The sequence below is a fragment of the Theropithecus gelada genome, chromosome 10 (assembly GCF_003255815.1).
Source record: "Theropithecus gelada isolate Dixy chromosome 10, Tgel_1.0, whole genome shotgun sequence".
Taxonomy (NCBI): domain Eukaryota; kingdom Metazoa; phylum Chordata; class Mammalia; order Primates; family Cercopithecidae; genus Theropithecus; species Theropithecus gelada.
Genome location: NC_037678.1, coordinates 53590316 through 53607785, shown reverse-complemented (window position 1 = coordinate 53607785; position 17470 = coordinate 53590316). Strand labels below are relative to the sequence as shown.

Below are 17470 nucleotides of genomic sequence, written 5' to 3'. Positions count from 1 at the left end.
CTCAGTAAGCAGAAATCACACTGCTAATTTGAACAGGGAAAATTCAATATAAAGAATTGTTGGGGCTGGGCGTGGTGACTCACACCTGCAACCCTAACACTTTGGGAGGCTGAGGCAGGCAGATCATGAGGTCAGGAGTTCAAGACCAGCCTGGCCAACATAGTGAAACCCCATCTCTACTAAAAGTACAAAAAAAGTTAGCTGGATGTGGGCCGGGCGCAGTGGCTCACGCCTGTAATCCTAGCACTTTGGGAGGCTGAGGTGGGTGGATCATGAGGTCATGAGATCCAGACCATCCTGGCTAAGACGGTGAAACCCCGTCTCTACTAAAAATAAAAAAAAAATTAGCTGGGTGTGGTGGTGGGCGCCTGTAGTCCCAACTACTCGGGAGGCTGAGGCAGGACAATGGTGTGAACCCGGCAGGCGGAGCTTGCAATGAGCTGAGATTGCGCCACTGCACTCCAGCCTGGGTGACAGAGTGAGACTCCCTCTCAAAAGAAAAAAAAAATATTAGCCAGGTGTGGTGGCAGGCGCCTGTAGTCCCAGCTACTTGGGAGGCTGAGGCAGGAGAATCACTTGAAACTGGAGGAGCCTTTATTTTGGCCGGGCGCGGTGGCTCAAGCCTGTAATCCCAGCACTTTGGGAGGCTGAGGCGGGCGGATCACGAGGTCAGGAGATCGAGACCATCCTGGCTAACATGGTGAAACCCCGTCTCTACTAAAAAAATACAAAAAACTAGCCGGGCGTGGTGGCGGGCGCCTGTAGTCCCAGCTACTCGGAGGCTGAGGCAGGAGAATGGCCTGAACCTGGGAGGCGGAGCTTGCAGTGAGCCGAGATCGCGCCACTGCACTCCAGCCTGGGTGACACAGCGCGAGACTCCGTCTCAAAAAAAAAAAAAAAAAAAGAAACTGGAGGAGCCAAGATTGTGCCACTGCACTCCAGCCTGGGCGACACAGCGAGACTCTGTCTCAAAAAAAAAAAAAAAAAAGAATTGTAGGCCGGGCACAGTGGCTCACGCCTATAATCCCAGCACTTTGGGAGGCTGAGGCAGGCAGATTACCTGAGGTCAGGAGTTTGAGACCAGCCTGGCTAAGATGGCGAAACCCCTTCTCTACTAAAATTACAAAAAACTAGCTGACACGGTGGCACGCATCTGTAATCCCAGCTACTAGCTACTCAGGAGGCTGAGGCAGGAGAATCGCTTGAACACAGGAGGCAGAGGTTGCAGTGAGCTGAGATCATGCTACTGCATTCCAGCCTGGGTGACAGAGCGAGACTCCGTCTCAAAAAAAAAAAAAAAAAAGAATTGATAACTACTCAAAAGTTGTTAACCACTAAAAGGAACAAAAGACCACTCTTACTCTTAAGGGATACAGAAGTAGAAAATGCAGAAAGCAGCAAACCTAGCACTTTGGGAGGCCGAGGCAGGCAGACCGCTTGATGTTGTGGCGCAGGAGTTCAAGACCAGCCTGGGCAACGTGAGGAAATCCCATCTGTATTTAAAAGGCTTCTGGCCTCTTCAGAGAGGCTGGCTATTGCAGGAACCTGAAACTTCCTATGGTTAGGGCATAGTCCAATGGTGGTCTTTAGGAGTAGCCCACTGGGTAGCAGAGAAACTTGCTGGAGGACACAGAACCTGCATAGCTCACTTTCTTCAGGTCTTTGCTCATCACATTTTCTTTTCTTTTTTTTTTTTTTTTTTTTTTTTGAGACAGAGTCTTGCTCTATCACCCAGGCTGGAGTGCAGTAGCGAGATCTCGGCTCGCTGCAAGCTCTGCCTCCCGGGTTCACACCATTCTCCTGCCTCAGCCTCTCGAGTGGTTGGGACTACAGGCACCTGCCACCACGCGTGGCTAATTTTTTTGTATTTTTAGTAAAGACGGGGTTTCACCATGTTATCCAGGATGGTCTTGATCTCCTGACCTTGTGATCTGCCTGCCTCATCCTCCCAAAGTGCTGAGATTACAGGCGTGAGCAACCACGCCCAGCCTCAGATATCACATTTTCATAGAGATTTTCCTGACTAGTTTGCTTAAACTTGCAATCCTACCCTGACACTTTATATCCCTGTCTCTACCTGTCATCAATATTTGACATACAATATCTTATCCTTAAAATATTTCATTTATTGTCTGTCAACACCATGGGAGCAGAGATTTTTTTGGTCCAGTTTATTCATTGCTGTGCCACAACATTAAGAATTGTGCCTTAAGGCCAGGCGCGGTGGCTCAAGCCTGTGATCCCAGCACTTTGGGAGGCCGAGACGGGCGGATCACGAGGTCAGGAGATCGAGACCATCCTGGCTAACACGGTGAAACCCCGTCTCTACTAAAAAATACAAAAAACTAGCCAGGCGAGGTGGCGGGCGCCTGTAGTCCCAGCTACTTGGGAGGCTGAGGCAGGAGAATGGCGTGAACCCGGGAGGCGGAGCTTGCAGTGAGCTGAGATCCGGCCACTGCACTCCAGCCTGGGCGACAGAGCAAGACTCCGTCTCAAAAAAAAAAAAAAACAAAACCAAAAGAATTGTGCCTTGACTGGGTGCACTGGCTCATGCTGTAATCCCAGCACTTCGGGAGGCTGAAGTGGGAGGATCACTTGAAGCCAGGAGTTGAAGATCAGCCTGGACAACATAGTGAGACCCCATGTCTTAAAAAAAAAATCCCTCCTTGTACGTAGTAGGAGCTCAGTGGATATTTCTTCAATATTGGCTGAATCATTATTAGGGTTAATCTTTATCATCTAACATAGATCAGAAACTGTTTGCCAGCCTCCTCATCAAGTGTGTGGTGCAGTTGGAATTGATACAGACCATTGACAACATTGTGTTCTACCCTGCAACAAGCAAAAAGGAGGATGCAGAGCACATGGTTGCGGCCCAGGTAAGAACAGGAGGCCTCGGGAAGAGCATCCCTGTCCATAGGGAGGTTGCTTTGATGTAGTGTTGTGCAGGAGCCAGCTCATACTGGCTTTCCAGAGCCCGTTATGCTCATCTCTTTCCAACCTCACATTCAGTGATGGCATGTTGATGCTTAAAATTGGCCTTAATGGGAGTTATTTACATCAGAAAAAAACAGCAAAGACTAAACATCAGGGCTTCATTTTTTTTTAAGTATATGCCCCATACCCCAGAGAGTGGGTGTATCAACATACCACTGCTTAGATGCCACCTCACTAGTGTTAGTTATCACAGGAACTATTCCCCATAATTGATACAGAGTTTAATCACAAATAAGTGAGAAGGAAAAATATATATAAAGATCCCAGTTTTTCCTTCAAAAATTTCATTTTTTGTTTTGTATATGCAACTTTCTACATATGAGATTCTTCTTTTGTTGTTGTTGTTGTTGTTTTGTTTTTTTGGTGAGACAAAGTCTCACTCTGTCACCCAGGCTGGAGTGCAGTGGTGCAATCACAGGTCACTGGGGCTTCAACCTCCCAGGCTCAGGTGATTCTGCCATCTCAGCCTCTTAAGTAGCTGGGACTACAGGCACATGCTGCCATGCCTAGTTAATTTTTTACATTTTTTTGTAGAGATGGGGTTTTGCCATGTTGCTCAGCCTGGTCTCAAACTCTTGGACTCAAGTGATCTGCCCACCTCAGCCTCCCAAAGTGTTGGGATTGCAGGCATGCACCACCATGCCCAGCCTACATATCAGATTCTTGAAAACATAGAGAATTGAGTGTCCAAAAGTTGGACAGTAATCCTACACCATGGGTTACAAATGTCGGTGCTTCAGGGGCTAGCAGATCCCGTGAGAGTGAGTAAGTAAAGCGAGTGAGGCAGGCTGGGTAGGGACTGCGGTAAACCAGAAATCTCTAACTCAGTCAAAGGCCCTGCCACCTCTCAGCTGTAGTGCCCAGTTACCATCCAAGTGGGTTAAGCTGTGACAGTTTCTAGTGTTTCAAGAGTAGCCAAAATCAAGATTTTTTTTTCATAGAGGAAATCATGTTTTAAATAGTAGCAAAAAATAATGTAAATTTTATTACTGCTGGAAATAAACCGCAGTGAGTGTCCTTTTTGATTTTTAAATTTTAGTCAACTTGTTCAATAAAGTTTCCTAGCATTTCATACATGTTTCAAAAATGCATTCCTGGGCCGGGCACGGTGGCTCACACTTGTAATCCCACCACTTTGGGAGGCCGATGCAGGCAGATCACAAGGTTGAGTTTGAGATCAGTCTGACCAACATGGTGAAACCCCATCTCTACTAAAAATACAAAAATTAGCCAGGCGTGGTGGCAGGCATCTGTAATCCCAGCTACTCAGGAGGCTGAAGCAGGAGAATCACTTGAACCCAGGAGGCAGAGGTTGCAGTGAGCCAAGATTGAGCCACTGCACTCCAGCCTGGGTGGCAGAGAGAGACTGTCTCAAAAAAAGCATTCCTGTAATGAAATAATTGGAGACACACACACTCCTGTTTATGCAATGGAGGCAGCACTGATGAAACTGAAACTTTGGCCAGCCAAACCTGGCATCATGGAACAGCTCAGTGTGTTCCTTCACCAGCCCGTGAGCAGAGTCTAAATGGAAATGTTTCAGGGTGTTGGGGAATAAAGTGTGTCTTATAGAGAGGATGACTTTGGGAGAGGATGACTGCCATTGTCTGCAATCACAATGCCAGAGCATTCCATCTTCTTCACTAGCTCTTCTATCCTCTGTCCTGTCCTCTAGCAAGACACGCTGGATGCAGATATCCACATAGAGACGGAGGATCAGGGCATGTATAAGTACATGTCTTCCCAGCACCTCTTCAAGCTGTTGGACTGTTTGCAGGAATCCCATTCATTCTCAAAGGCCTTCAACTCCAATTATGAGCAGCGGACTGTCCTGTGGCGAGCAGGTAAGGCCACACAGCAGATAAAATAGATGGCCACACTGGTCACCATACCAAAACATTATAGTGTTTGGGAAATGCACAAAATTTTAAACATAGCTATAATAACTTAACAGATATTTTCATGCTTGAGGGAGAGAGAAGGGAAATATTGGATAGGTTTCATCCCAGTACATGGTAGATTCTCAGTACGTATTTGATGAAAAGACAAATTGAGGCCAGGTGCGGTGGTTCACGCCTGTAATACCAACACTTTGGGAGGCTGAGGCAGGCAGATCACTTGAGGCCAGGAGTTGGAGACCAGCCTGGCCAACATGGCGAAACCTCATCTCTACTAAAAATATAAAAATTAGCCAGGCATACCGTAATCCCAGCTACTTGGGAGGCTGAGGCAGGAGAATCGCTTGTACCCGGGAGGCAGAGGTTGCAGTGAGCCAATATTACGCCACTGCACTCCAGCCTGGGCAACAGAGCAAGAGTCCATCTCAAAAAAAAAAAAAAAAAGACAAATTGAAAGTTGGAGAATTGAATTGATTTAACAAGTCAAGAAATTTTATGACTGGGTGTGGTGGCTCACGCCTATAATCCCAGCACTCTGGGAGGCTGAGGCAGGCGGATCATTTGAGCCCAGGAGTTCAAGACCAGCCTGGGCAACATAGCAAAACCCCATCTCTACCCAAAAAAAGTATATGAAAATTAGCTGGGCATTGTGGTGCACACCATACTCAGGAGGCTGATGTGGGAGGATCACTTGAGTCCAGGAGATGGAGGTTGCAGTGAGCCAAGATTGCACACTGCACTGCAGCCTGGGCAGCAGGGGGAGACCCTGTCTCAAGGAAAAAAAAAAAAATTTACATTAAATTAAAAGTTAAATATGACATAAAGAATGTGGTAGTCTAAGAAAAACAGAAACCATTCATCAATTTTCCAAGCCTTTTAGGGGTTTATTCACTTTCCTACCTCCAAAAGTAAATACATAAACCCTGGAAGTAAATAATATTTTTTTCCGGGGTGTTGGTGGGATTCTCATTATTTTGAACTTTGCATACAAGTGATACTTTATATAATTTTTGTATTGTTACCATTACTTGTTGTTGTTGTTGTTGTTGTTGAGACAGAGTCTTACTCTGTTGCTCAGGCTGGAGTGCAGTGGTGCAGTCTCGGCTCACTGCAGTCTGTACCTCCCAGGTTCAAGCAATTCTCATGCCCCAGCCTTCCAAGTAGTTGGGTTTACAGGCACATGCCACCATGCCCAGCTAATTTTTATATTTTTAGTAGAAACAGGGTTTCAGCATGTTGGCCTGGCTGGTCTTGAACTCCTGACCTCAAGTAATCCACCCATCTCAGCCTCCCAGAATTCTAGGATTATAGGCGTGAGCTACTGCACCTGGCCTGGTTACCATTACTTTTTGTCCCCAAATATTTATTTTAACCCACAATTAAAGAATGTCATTTTTCTCTACAGCCTTAAAATATCCAGCTGTTTTATGTCTTTGCCTATAATAAGGTTTTGCTGGTGAGGGTGGTTTGCATATCTCTAAAGCTGATTGGTGCTACTTTGTTTTTAAGAATGTGTTTTTATTTTTTTGTTTATTTATATTTTTTGGGGGGGGAGATAGAGTCTCACTCTGTCACCAGGCTGGAGTGCAGTGGCGCGATCTTGGCTCACTGCAACCTCTGCCTCCTGGGTTCAAGCAGTTCTCCTGCCCCAACCTCCCGAGTAGCTGGAACTACAGGCACGTGCTACCATGCCCAACTAATTTTTGTATTTTTAGTAGAGATGGGGTTTCACCATGTTGGCCAACATGGTCTCGCTCTCTTGACCTCGTGATCCACCCACCTTGGCCTCCCAAAGTGCTGGGATTACAGGCGTGAGCCGCCATGCCCAGCCTAGAATTCTTAAGAGCTGTTACATTTGAGAAGCCAAAACCAATGGCTTCACCAGCCAATAAGCAAAGTCTAAATGGAGAGCAGGCCAGGCAAGGTGGTTCATACCTGTAGTCCCAGCACTTTGGAAGGCTGAGGTGGGTGGATCACTTGAGGTCAGGGGTTCGAGACAACATGGCGAAACCTCGTCTCTACAAAAAAACACAAAAATTAGTGAGGCATGGTGGCGTGCACTTGTAGTTCCAGCTAGGCAGGAGGCTGAGGCAGGAGGGTAACTTGAGCCTGGGAGGTCGAGATTGCAGTGAGCCTAGATTGTATGCTGCACTCCAGCCTGGGTGACAGAGTGAGACTCTGTCTCAAAATAAAATAAAATACCAATAAATAAATGGAGAACAGTACAGGGCATTGAAAAATGAAGTTCTAGGCCAGGCACGGTGGCTCAAGCCTGTAATCCCAGCACTTTGGGAGGCCGAGACGGGTGGATCACGAGGTCAGGAGATTGAGACCATCCTGGCTAACACGGTGAAACTCCCTCTCTACTAAAAAATACAAAAAAACTAGCCGGGCGAGGTGGTGGGCGCCTATAGTCCCAGCTACTTGGGAGGCTGAGGCAGGAGAATGGCGTAAACCCGGGAGGCAGAGCTTGCAGTGAGCTGAGATCCGGCCACTGCACTCCAGCCTGGGTGACAGAGCGAGACTCCGTCTCAAAAAAAAAAAAAAAAAAAAAAAAAGAGAAATGAAGTTCTTATACAGAGGATGACTTTTGGGGAGTCGTAACTGCCTTCATTTGGTATCACAATCGATCTGTATTAAGAATATATATAAAATGTTTCAGGCCAGGCTCAGTGGCTCATTTCTGTAATCCCATCCCTTTGGAAAGCTAAGACAGGAAGATTGCTTGAGTCCAGGAATTTGAAACCAGCCAGGGCTACATAGTAAAATCCTGTCTGTACAAACTCTAAAAAATTGGCTGGGCGTGGTGGCTCACGTAATCCCAGCACTTTGGGAGGCCAAGGCAGGCAGATCACCTGAGGTCAGGAATTTGAGACCAGCCTGACCAACATGGACAAACCCTGTCTCTACTAAAAATACAAAAATTAGCCCGGTGTGGTGGTGGGCGCCTGTAATCCCAGCTAATCAGGAGGCTGAGGCAGGAGAATCGCTTGAACCTGGGAGGCGGAGGTTGTGGTGAGCTGAGATCGCGCCATTGCACTGCAGCCTGGGCAACAAGAGTGAAACTCCATCAAATAAATAAATAAATAAATAAATAAATAAATAAATAAGCCAGGCATGGTGGCACACATCTATGGTCCTGGCTACTCAGGAGGCTGAGGCAGGAGGATCATTGAGCCCAAGAATTGGAGGCTGCAGTGAGCTATGATCATGTCACTGCACTCCAGCCAAGGTGACAGAGTGAGACGGTATCAAGAAAAGAAAAAAAAAAAAACAGATGTTTCAATATTTCATGAAGTAACTAGATTTCTAGTTCATACACAGTTATCAGCATTATCTTAGAAATGTGCACTAATTATATGAATGTCTGATCTCTAGGTTTTAAGGGCAAGTCTAAACCCAATCTTCTAAAACAAGAAACCAGCAGCCTGGCCTGTTGTTTGAGGATCCTGTTTCGAATGTATGTTGATGAGAACCGCAGGGATTCCTGGGAAGAAATACAGCAGAGACTTTTAACGTAAGAAAAATAGTTTCTGATTAGATTTCTATCTGCCATATACAAAATGTGTCACAGCAATACTGTGGATTGAAAAGAGTGGGAGAAAAATATATGCTGACACTCTGACAAATTATTTTCCTTTTTATTTTTTCTATTTGGTGACTCTCCCACTTCACTTTTAATGCCCTGAAGAGGGCAGAGCCTTATCTGTTTCACTGATAAGTCCTTGCTTGAGCCCAGGAGTTGAAGGGTGCTGGGAGCTACGCATAGAAACGTGGACAGTGAAAACTGCTCCTAGCAGTGAGCAGGCTAGATGGAAGTCCTGACTCTGGCTGGAGCCTTGTGGTCTTAGGCAGGTTACTATCCCTCTTGGGACCAGGTCCTCTCTAGAACTGTTGTCAGCAATAACATCCCATCATTCTGTCTTTCCAAGAAGAATGTAATTTAAATCATATAACTAGGATGTGCCTACAAAATTATCCAGAAATGCACCAATGGGGAGAGAGTGGAATACTGATGAGGAAGCCCCAGCCAGAAAACTAGGTCTTTGCCAACCAGCTTCCTGGGCATCAGCAGGATTCTGATGCCTGAGCTTTCTTTTTCTCCTGTAACATTTAAAAACAGTAACACACAGTGCTGGCAAATGTGTGGTGAGAATGCACTCTCCTGCATAGCTCGTTGGAGTGTACAATGGCATGATCTTTCTGGAAAGTAGGTGGGATACCAGGAGCCCTAAAGTGTTCATTCTCTGTGACTCAGTCATTCCACTGTTACAGAATCTGCTTCAGAAAATATTTTAGAAATAGGAACCAGGAATAACACACAGAATATTCACTGAAGATTTATCAGGAGAAAAAATTTTAAGCAGCTCAACTAAGTTATGATATGTCCTAAATTACGATATTATGAAATATCCCCATTAAAAGTGAATTTTTTTTTTTGAGATGGAGTCTCGCTCTGTTGCCCAGGCTGGAGTGCAGTGGCACAGTCTTGGCTTACTGCAACCTCCGCCTCCTGGTTTCAAGCAATTCTCCTGCCCCAGCCTCCTGAGTAGCTGGAACTACAGGCGTGCGCCACCACACCCAGCTAATTTTTATATTTTTAGTAGAAACGGGGTTTCACCATGTTGGCCAGGATGGTCTCACTCTCTTGACCTCGTGATCCACCCACCTCGGCCTCCCAAAGTGCTGGGATTACAGGCGTGAACCACCGTGCCCGGCCTAAAAGTGAATTTTTTTTTTTTTTTTGAGATGGAGTCTCGCTCTGTCACCCAGGCTGGAGTGCAATGGTGTGATCTTGGCTCACTGCAACCTCCGTCTCCCAGGTACAAGCGATTCTTTTGCTTCAGCCTCCTGAGTAGCTGGGACTACAGGCGTGCACCATCACACCTGGCTAATTTTTGTATTTTTAGTAGAGACGAGGTTTCACCATATTGGCCAGGCTGGTCTTGAACTCCTGACCTCGTGATCCCCCCACCTTGGCCTCCCAAAGTGCAGGGATTACAGGTGTGAGCCACTGCGCCTGGCCTAAAAGTGAAATTTTTAAGAAATAATTTTACTTAATGTGCGAACTTGTTCATAATACAATAAATTTTACTCCCAAAAAGAAGCTGCAAAAGTGTTTTTACTCGCAATTTTCAGCAATTGGGGCGTTTTACTTGTTTTTTAGAGTCAGGGTCTCGCTATGTTGCCCAGGCTGGTCTTGAACTCCTGGGCTTATGAGCTCTTCCTGCCTCAGCCTCCTGAGTAGCTGGGACTACAGGTGAGCAATTTTTCTTTTGAAATCTTAGCAGAAAAAAAAAAAAACTGGAAGGAAATCTGCCAAATTATTGTCATATATCCCTTAGAATGATGGAACTTTTTTCTTCTTTATAATTTTTTCTTTTATAATTTTTTACACTTATCAGTTACCTTACAATGAGAATAAATAACAAGTCATATAGTGAAAAGAGAATTAATTAACTAAAGGAGGCACTAATGGCTTATTTCAACTTAAGCCCAAAAGAGAAATACCTACAGTCTTATAAAGTTTCTGTAAAGGAGATATGTAAGGCCAGGCGCGGTGGCTCACTCCTGTAATCTCAGCACTTTGGGAGGCCAAGCCAGGCGGATCACAAGGTCAGGAGTTTCAGACCAGCCAGGCCAACATGGCCCTGTCTCTACTAAAATTACAAAAATTAGCCAGGCGTAGTGGCGGGTGCCTGTAATCCCAGCTACTCGGGAGGCTGAGACAGGAGAATCACTTGAACCTAGCAGGCGGAGGTTGCAAAGAGCCAAGATTGTGCCATTGCACTCCAGCCTGGGCAACAAGAGCAAGACTCTGTCTCAAAATAAAAAAAAGAGATATGTAAATGTCAAGTTTTTGGCATAACATGATTTTTTTTAAAAAAAAGCAATTAAATGTGATTGTGAGGAGAGAAAGGCAGTTATATAATTGTGAATAATAAGCTCCTATGCTACAGACGTTGATTGAGCTCAGCCCTAGGCATGTGCCAGGACTGAGCCAAGTTATCACTTAACGTATTTATTTCATGTAATCCTCACAACATCCCCTTGAGTTTGAACTTTTTTTTTTTTTTTTTTGAGACAGTCTCACTCTGTCGCCCAGGGTGGAGTACAGTGGTATGATCTCAGTTTACTGCAACCTCCAACTCCCGAGTTCAAGCGATTCTCGTGCCTCAGCCATCTGAGTAGCTGGGATTACAGATATGCACCACCACTCCCAACTAATTTTTCTATTTTTAGTAGAGATGGGGTTTTGCTACATTGGCCAGACTGGTCTCGAACTCCTGGCTTCAAGTGATCTGCCTGCGTTGGCCTCCCAGAGTGCTGGGATTATAGGCATGAGCCACTGCACCCGGCCAATTTTTTATCTCCATTTTATAGCTGAAGAAACTAAGGCTCAGTGATTTGCCCCAGATAGCACAGCCAGAGTGGGTGCTCAATGGTTACTGCAGTGGCTGAGCTCAGAGGCTCAAGCTTACATCTATAATCCCAGCACTTTGGGACACCAAGGCAGGCAGATTGCTCAGCCCAGGAGTTCAAGACCAGCCTGAGCAACATGGTGAAACCCCATCTCTCCTAAAAATCAAAAAAGCCAGGAGTGGTGGCGCAAGCATGTAGTCTTAGCTGCTTGGGAGGCTGAGGTGGGAGGATCAGCTTGAGCCTGAGGAGGTCAAGGCTACAGTGAATCATGGTCACACCACTGCACTCCAGCTTGGGTGGCAGAGCAAGACCCTGTCTCAAAAAAAAAAGTAATTAAAAAAACATGTTAAAAGAATTTAAAAAATAGCACAAGAATGAATAGTTCTCCCCTGAATGTGAGATGTTAATCAATTGTTCGATATGCCCTCACCTCTCTAATTCTTCTAGTGTTTGCAGTGAAGCTCTTGCCTATTTCATCACCGTGAATTCTGAAAGCCATCGGGAGGCCTGGACAAGTCTCCTGTTGTTACTTCTAACCAAAACTCTCAAAATAAATGATGAAAAGGTATGAACAAGTAAACTCTGACATTTCCACTAGGACATAAAGTTTGGGTTGGCTTTTCATTCAAGAGTTTGCAGTAACTGTTTTCTCAGTTCTCCCAAGGATGGTTACATGACTAGCACTATTCTAGATGCATTGGAGAGAAATTCATTACAGAAAATGGGTGCCACAGGATATTAGGGCTTTTTCCCTGGAAGAACCCTAGTTGAAAAGGCTGAAATTTAGACCTCATGTGTTGCTGTTAGGAATGGTATGGTGATTTTCAGTGCAGGAAGAGGGTTAAGATTGTGAAGTACTGGTTTTGACCTAGGAACCTGCTTTATAAAGTAAAAGAGCTGTTGACTTTTGGCAGCAAGACTATCCAAATTTAATTAAAGTTAAATATAACTGAAAGAAGCTTTAATTTGCAAGGTTTTCTTTCAACTTTTTTTTTTTTTTTTGAGACAGTCTTGCTTTGTCATACAGGCCGGAATGCAGTGGCGTGATCTAGCTCACTGCAACCTCTGCCTCCCAGGCTCAAGCCATCCTCCCACCTCAGCCTCCTGAGTACCTGGGACCACAGACACACGCCACCACGCCCGGCTAAGTTTTTGTATTTTTGGTAGAGACGGGTTTTCACCATGTTGCCCAGGCTGATCTCAAATTCCTGAGCTCAAGCGATCCACCTGCCTTGGCCTCCCCAGGTGCTGGGATTACAGACGTGAGTCACTGCGCCCGGCCCCAACTTTCTAATAGCAAGCAAAGCACCAATATTGTAATAAGTTTCAGGGTGAGATTAACACTTCTGAAAAACTGGTGGCCCCCAGAAAAACTGTCTAATTTTATCTGTTTCTCTCCCACCTCAAGTTCAAAGCACATGCTTCAATGTACTACCCCTACTTGTGTGAAATTATGCAGTTTGACTTGATCCCTGAGCTCCGAGCAGTTCTGCGGAAGTTCTTCCTACGGATAGGTGTTGTGTATAAGATATGGATTCCAGAAGAGCCATCACAGGTACCAGCAGCACTGTCACCAGTGTGGTAGCCCTGGCCGCCCCGGCCACTGCTGCAGCTCTGCAGAATGTTCAGCATGCCATCTCTGACTGGCACATCTCGTGAAGGGTCATAGAAACAAGGAGTTGGCATCTTGGATCTCAGAATGACCTGGATACGGATGGCCTCTACGCTGCTCCATCACAGTCCCCAACTAAGGCTTATGGTATTTCATTAAACCGTTGCATACCCAGTTAGCACAGTAGGTGGGGAGTCTGCTTCATCTCTATCATTCCATTTTTCTGATTAAACTGTCAAATCTGTCATTGCATATGCCATCATTTTCTAGCAAAATCCCATGATTGGCCATAAACGTTTTGTAAGAAGAAGTCACTCTCCTTGAAAATACTGAACATAGCTGTATAGGTTTGTGATTATTAGAGAGTATGTTAATAAAACTTCTTGTAACGGCTAACTGCCACCTAAAATATGCTGGGTTTTCTGTTGTTGTTTGAGTGTGTTAGAGAAATTTGAGTGTTTTTGTCAGTTATGAGTCAGCTGTAATTAGATTAGTTTAGGGACAGGTTGGGATTAGAGAAGAGTTTTTTTGTGTGTGTTTTGTTAATGTCTGAGTGATTTTAAAAGTATTTTACAAAAAGATATTGAAAATTTGGTTGAAGTTTAGTAATTAAGTTAGAATTAAGAGTTTTGCGAGGTTAAAAAAATGTGCCTCGTGGATCTCCCTGTTTTAGTAACACGGGGAGAAAAAGTCTACAGGAAAAAGTGAACAATTTAATGAAGATGATTATTAGCCTTCCTTGAAGTATTTGTGGATGGGTGTTAAATTAAAATTTCCAGAATACACTGTCCATCTCACACACTCTGAAATCTAATATATGAAGTAGTAATGAAAATGAAGTAGTAATTTAACCAGAGTTCATTTATCCTTGAATAAACCTTTTTATTTTTACCTCAGAAAAGTGAGTATACTGGCAGTTAGTGTCACTGCTTTGCACAGTCCCCATTAGACCCTCCAGAGAGGGACAGTAACTGTGCATAAGAAGCCGCTCCCATGAGCCTCCTTGGCCTCATGTCATGGGTGGAACTGGAGCTGTGTCGGGGCCAGCACAGCTGAACTGTGACAATGGCAGGAGGTAGCATGTGCCCAGCACTTCCATTAATCTGAGCCTAGGAGTTGAATTCTTCGGCAAAGTTAGATTCTGAGGTCCTTATTATGTTAATGATGGTGCAATACTCTCACCTGCAGTAGAACTGAGTTCTGATGCAGCTTGTGTAAAAGCGGGCAGTACACAAGTACGACCCGAACCTGCGAACAGTATACATGGATGCTCACCCATGAGAAGGAGCACACACGCCTCATTCTCTGCCCTCACCCACTGCTCACCTAGAGCATCGCTGAGCGTTAGACAAAGTGTTACATGGAGTGATTAAAACATTCAGACGTCTACCTACGCTCTTTAGTCCTGTAAATTGGGTTGTATTGATGTCAACTCTGGTGCCTTAGAAGTTAGTAGTTTGGGAACCTATCTGTAAAATCGGATGTTTTTTCTTTGTAGAGAAGGATTTCTGGTGCTTTTGCTTACTAAGAGACCGATATTCTTAAGTTGTTTTCTTGTTTTAATAGCCTTGAGAAATGTTTGGTTTTTGGCCAGCAGAATTCTTATCTACTTTTTTCTTTCCCAAAAAGTGTTTTTTAATTTCTCTACCAAAGAAAAAATGAGCAAGTTTAGGTTTTTACATGACGTACATACATTAGATAAAAGGAGCTATATAATTTAGCAGGAAAGGACTACGGGAGAATACTTTATTGTGAGTGGAAAATGTTGGCACATTTGACTGGCTTGCCCTGGAATCCACTGCACTGTGAAACCTACGCTCCCTGGTATCATAGCACGTTGCCACCTCAACAAGTCAGTTGCCTCCATTGATATTTGTACTAAAGGTATACATGGGGAACACGTGTTCATTCATTAAGTTTATCTTGCATGCAGCTATATCCCTGATTGGTTATTTTCCTTTCCTTCTGAGGTTCTCATGTCATTTTCTTCATCAAATGTGACTAAAATCTTTCCGGTATCTTCCTGCCCTCTCTTTAATTTTGCCTCTTGCAGGGTATCAGATGTGTCAGTGCATTTTATTACTTGCTGAAGACATTCCGGCTTAAATTTCTTATTAGTTTAGTATTTTAAAAGAATGAATTTTCTGAATGAGGCATTTGAATTGTACCAGCAATGGACTTTTAAAAAACTGGATGTAAAACCATTCAGGGTAATTTTTCTTATCAGTGGACAGTGACGAACAGAGGAAATCCCTTACCTCCAATAATAAGCCATTCAGCCTAAATTCATTTTTATGAGTAAATCTATTCTTTCTCATGGTAAATGTGGCCTGTGCCACTCAAACACTAGTGAAAGGGTATGTACAACTGCAACATCAGGCCAGAACACCATTTATTTATCCGAGTAATGTAGGAGAGTGAAACATTTTCCAAGGCCTTATTTCTTTTTCAGAATGCTTTAAGTGTTGATTATATGTGCTAGGTCTCTCGAGAAGTTTTTATTTGTTACAATACTGCTGCTTTGAGCAATTTTGTTTCTCTTCATTGTCTGTTAGGGAAATCACCAGCTTTGGCATCTTAACAACAAACAGTGGATGGGTAATTTTTATTTCTGATACGCATCTTTAGAGTCAAATATATCTTTTCCTTGTACTCCTTATGTACAACCAAAGAACATACATTATGAAAATTGTATTATAATATCTGGAAACACAACATTTTCCTCTGACAGATGACTTTTGTACAAAATGAGAAAAAAAAAAAACCCTGTACTTTTTTTTGTTGTTCTTTTGTGATTAAGGGTATATACATTTAGTAGTCTTTGTTATTAAAGGAACCTGCTGATAAGTACAAGTATGACCATCTCATTCAGATGTTTGTTGTTATGATGCAAATGGATATTGGTTTCAATAGAAGCTGGATCCTTAATACTGCATTTTCCAAATTTTGTTTTAATATTTTTGTTAAAGTAGACATAGCTGAACTCACATGAAATCTTGGAATTTTGTTATCAGCAGCTTTGCAGTTCGGGAAACAAAGAAACCAAAGCTGAGTATTTTAAGGAATGAACATACCTGGAAATCCTTGCTCTCAAAACAAAACAATGTAATCTATCAAAGGTGTTGTTTTACTCAGTGTTCTAATTTTTAAAAAATTTTATCTGCATATTTGCATCAAATATTTATGTGCAAAATGTATGTTTTACCTCCTTAAAATGCCTAAAAGTTAGTTAATAGTTACTTTGGTTTAATCTATACACAATGATTAAGTGCATTTAATATTGGTAATTTAATGAAAACCATTCCTTGCCCAATGGATGTATAAATTTTTGAAAGAATAAGCAGAATTATATAATATGAAATGCTATGTAAAGTTTTCTATGTAAAAATATTATGTATAATACTATTAAAATATCCCATGCTTTGATCAGGTGGTAAATCAATAAAAATTTAAAAAGTATAGCTGTTTCTAATGTAGTAATTTTAAAAACATATATCAAGCCATAGTTTTGGATCAGTTTATGTCCCTCACCAATCAAAGGGGGAAAATTCCAGTCATGAGAAGATTCTTTATATACTTCTTGAATCTATTAACTTTGTTTGTTGTTGCTAGTTACAAAATTTAATTGTAAGGATCAAGCAGTAGCTATTGGTTGAACAAGTACACACTGACAGCTTTGAAACGTTCAGATGCTATTTATTTATTTATTTTGGGGACAGGGTCTTGCCCTGTAGCCCAGGCTGAGAGCAGTGGTACAATCACAGCTCACTGCAGCCTTGACCTTCTGGGCTCAAGTAATCCTCCCACCTCAGCTTCCTGATTAGCCGGAACTACAGGGCCAGTAGTGAGACACCTTGCCCGGCTAATTTTTGTATTTTTTTGTAGAGATGGGGTTTCACCATGTTGCCCAGGCTGGTCTTGAATTCCTGACCTCAGCGATCCTCCCATCTTGGCCTCCCAAAGTACTGAAATTACAGGCGTGAGTACCACGCCAGCTGAGATGCCAATTTTTAAGTCAGTGTGACAAATACTAATCAGATTCTCATACCAGTGTTTAGGATCTACATAAATTTGATTCAGGACATAGTTCCATACACAAGAGTAAGAGACTAACAGTATAATTCCCCAATAATTAAACTAAAGGTATAATTTTCCAAATCACTTATAGTAACACAATAAATTCTAACTTTTTTAAAAAATAGAGATGGGGTCTCTCACTATGTTGGCCAACTTGGTCTTCAGCTCCTGGGCTCAAGTGATCCTCCCACCTCAACCTACCAATGTATTGGGATTACAGGCGTAAGCCACTACATCCAGCCAATTCTAATTTTTTAAGTCTAGGGTCTGGCATGGTGGGAGGATTGCTAGAAGCCAGGAGTTTGAGACCAGTCTGGGGAATGTAGTGAGACCCTACCTTTACAAATAATAATAATAGCCAAGCATGGTGGCACATGCCTGTAGTCCCAGCTACCCAGGAGACTGAGGTGGGAGGATTGCTTGAGCCCAGGAGGTCGAGGCTGCAGTGAGCTGTGTTTGTGCT

General features: G+C 43.5%; 1 protein-coding gene across 1 annotated transcript in view; it reads left to right on the top strand.

Moving 5' to 3' along the window:
* The window catches only part of ARFGEF2 (ADP ribosylation factor guanine nucleotide exchange factor 2), a 114393-nt gene extending 98004 nt beyond the window's left edge, over window positions 1-16389 (top strand). The window contains exons 35-39 of the mRNA XM_025399489.1: window positions 2749-2879; window positions 4673-4841; window positions 8274-8412; window positions 11766-11883; window positions 12727-16389. Of these exons, the coding sequence (XP_025255274.1) occupies window positions 2749-2879; window positions 4673-4841; window positions 8274-8412; window positions 11766-11883; window positions 12727-12903 (734 nt within the window). The 3' untranslated portion in view covers window positions 12904-16389. The remainder of the gene's footprint in view (window positions 1-2748; window positions 2880-4672; window positions 4842-8273; window positions 8413-11765; window positions 11884-12726) is intronic.
* Window positions 16390-17470: the final 1081 nt, after the last annotated feature.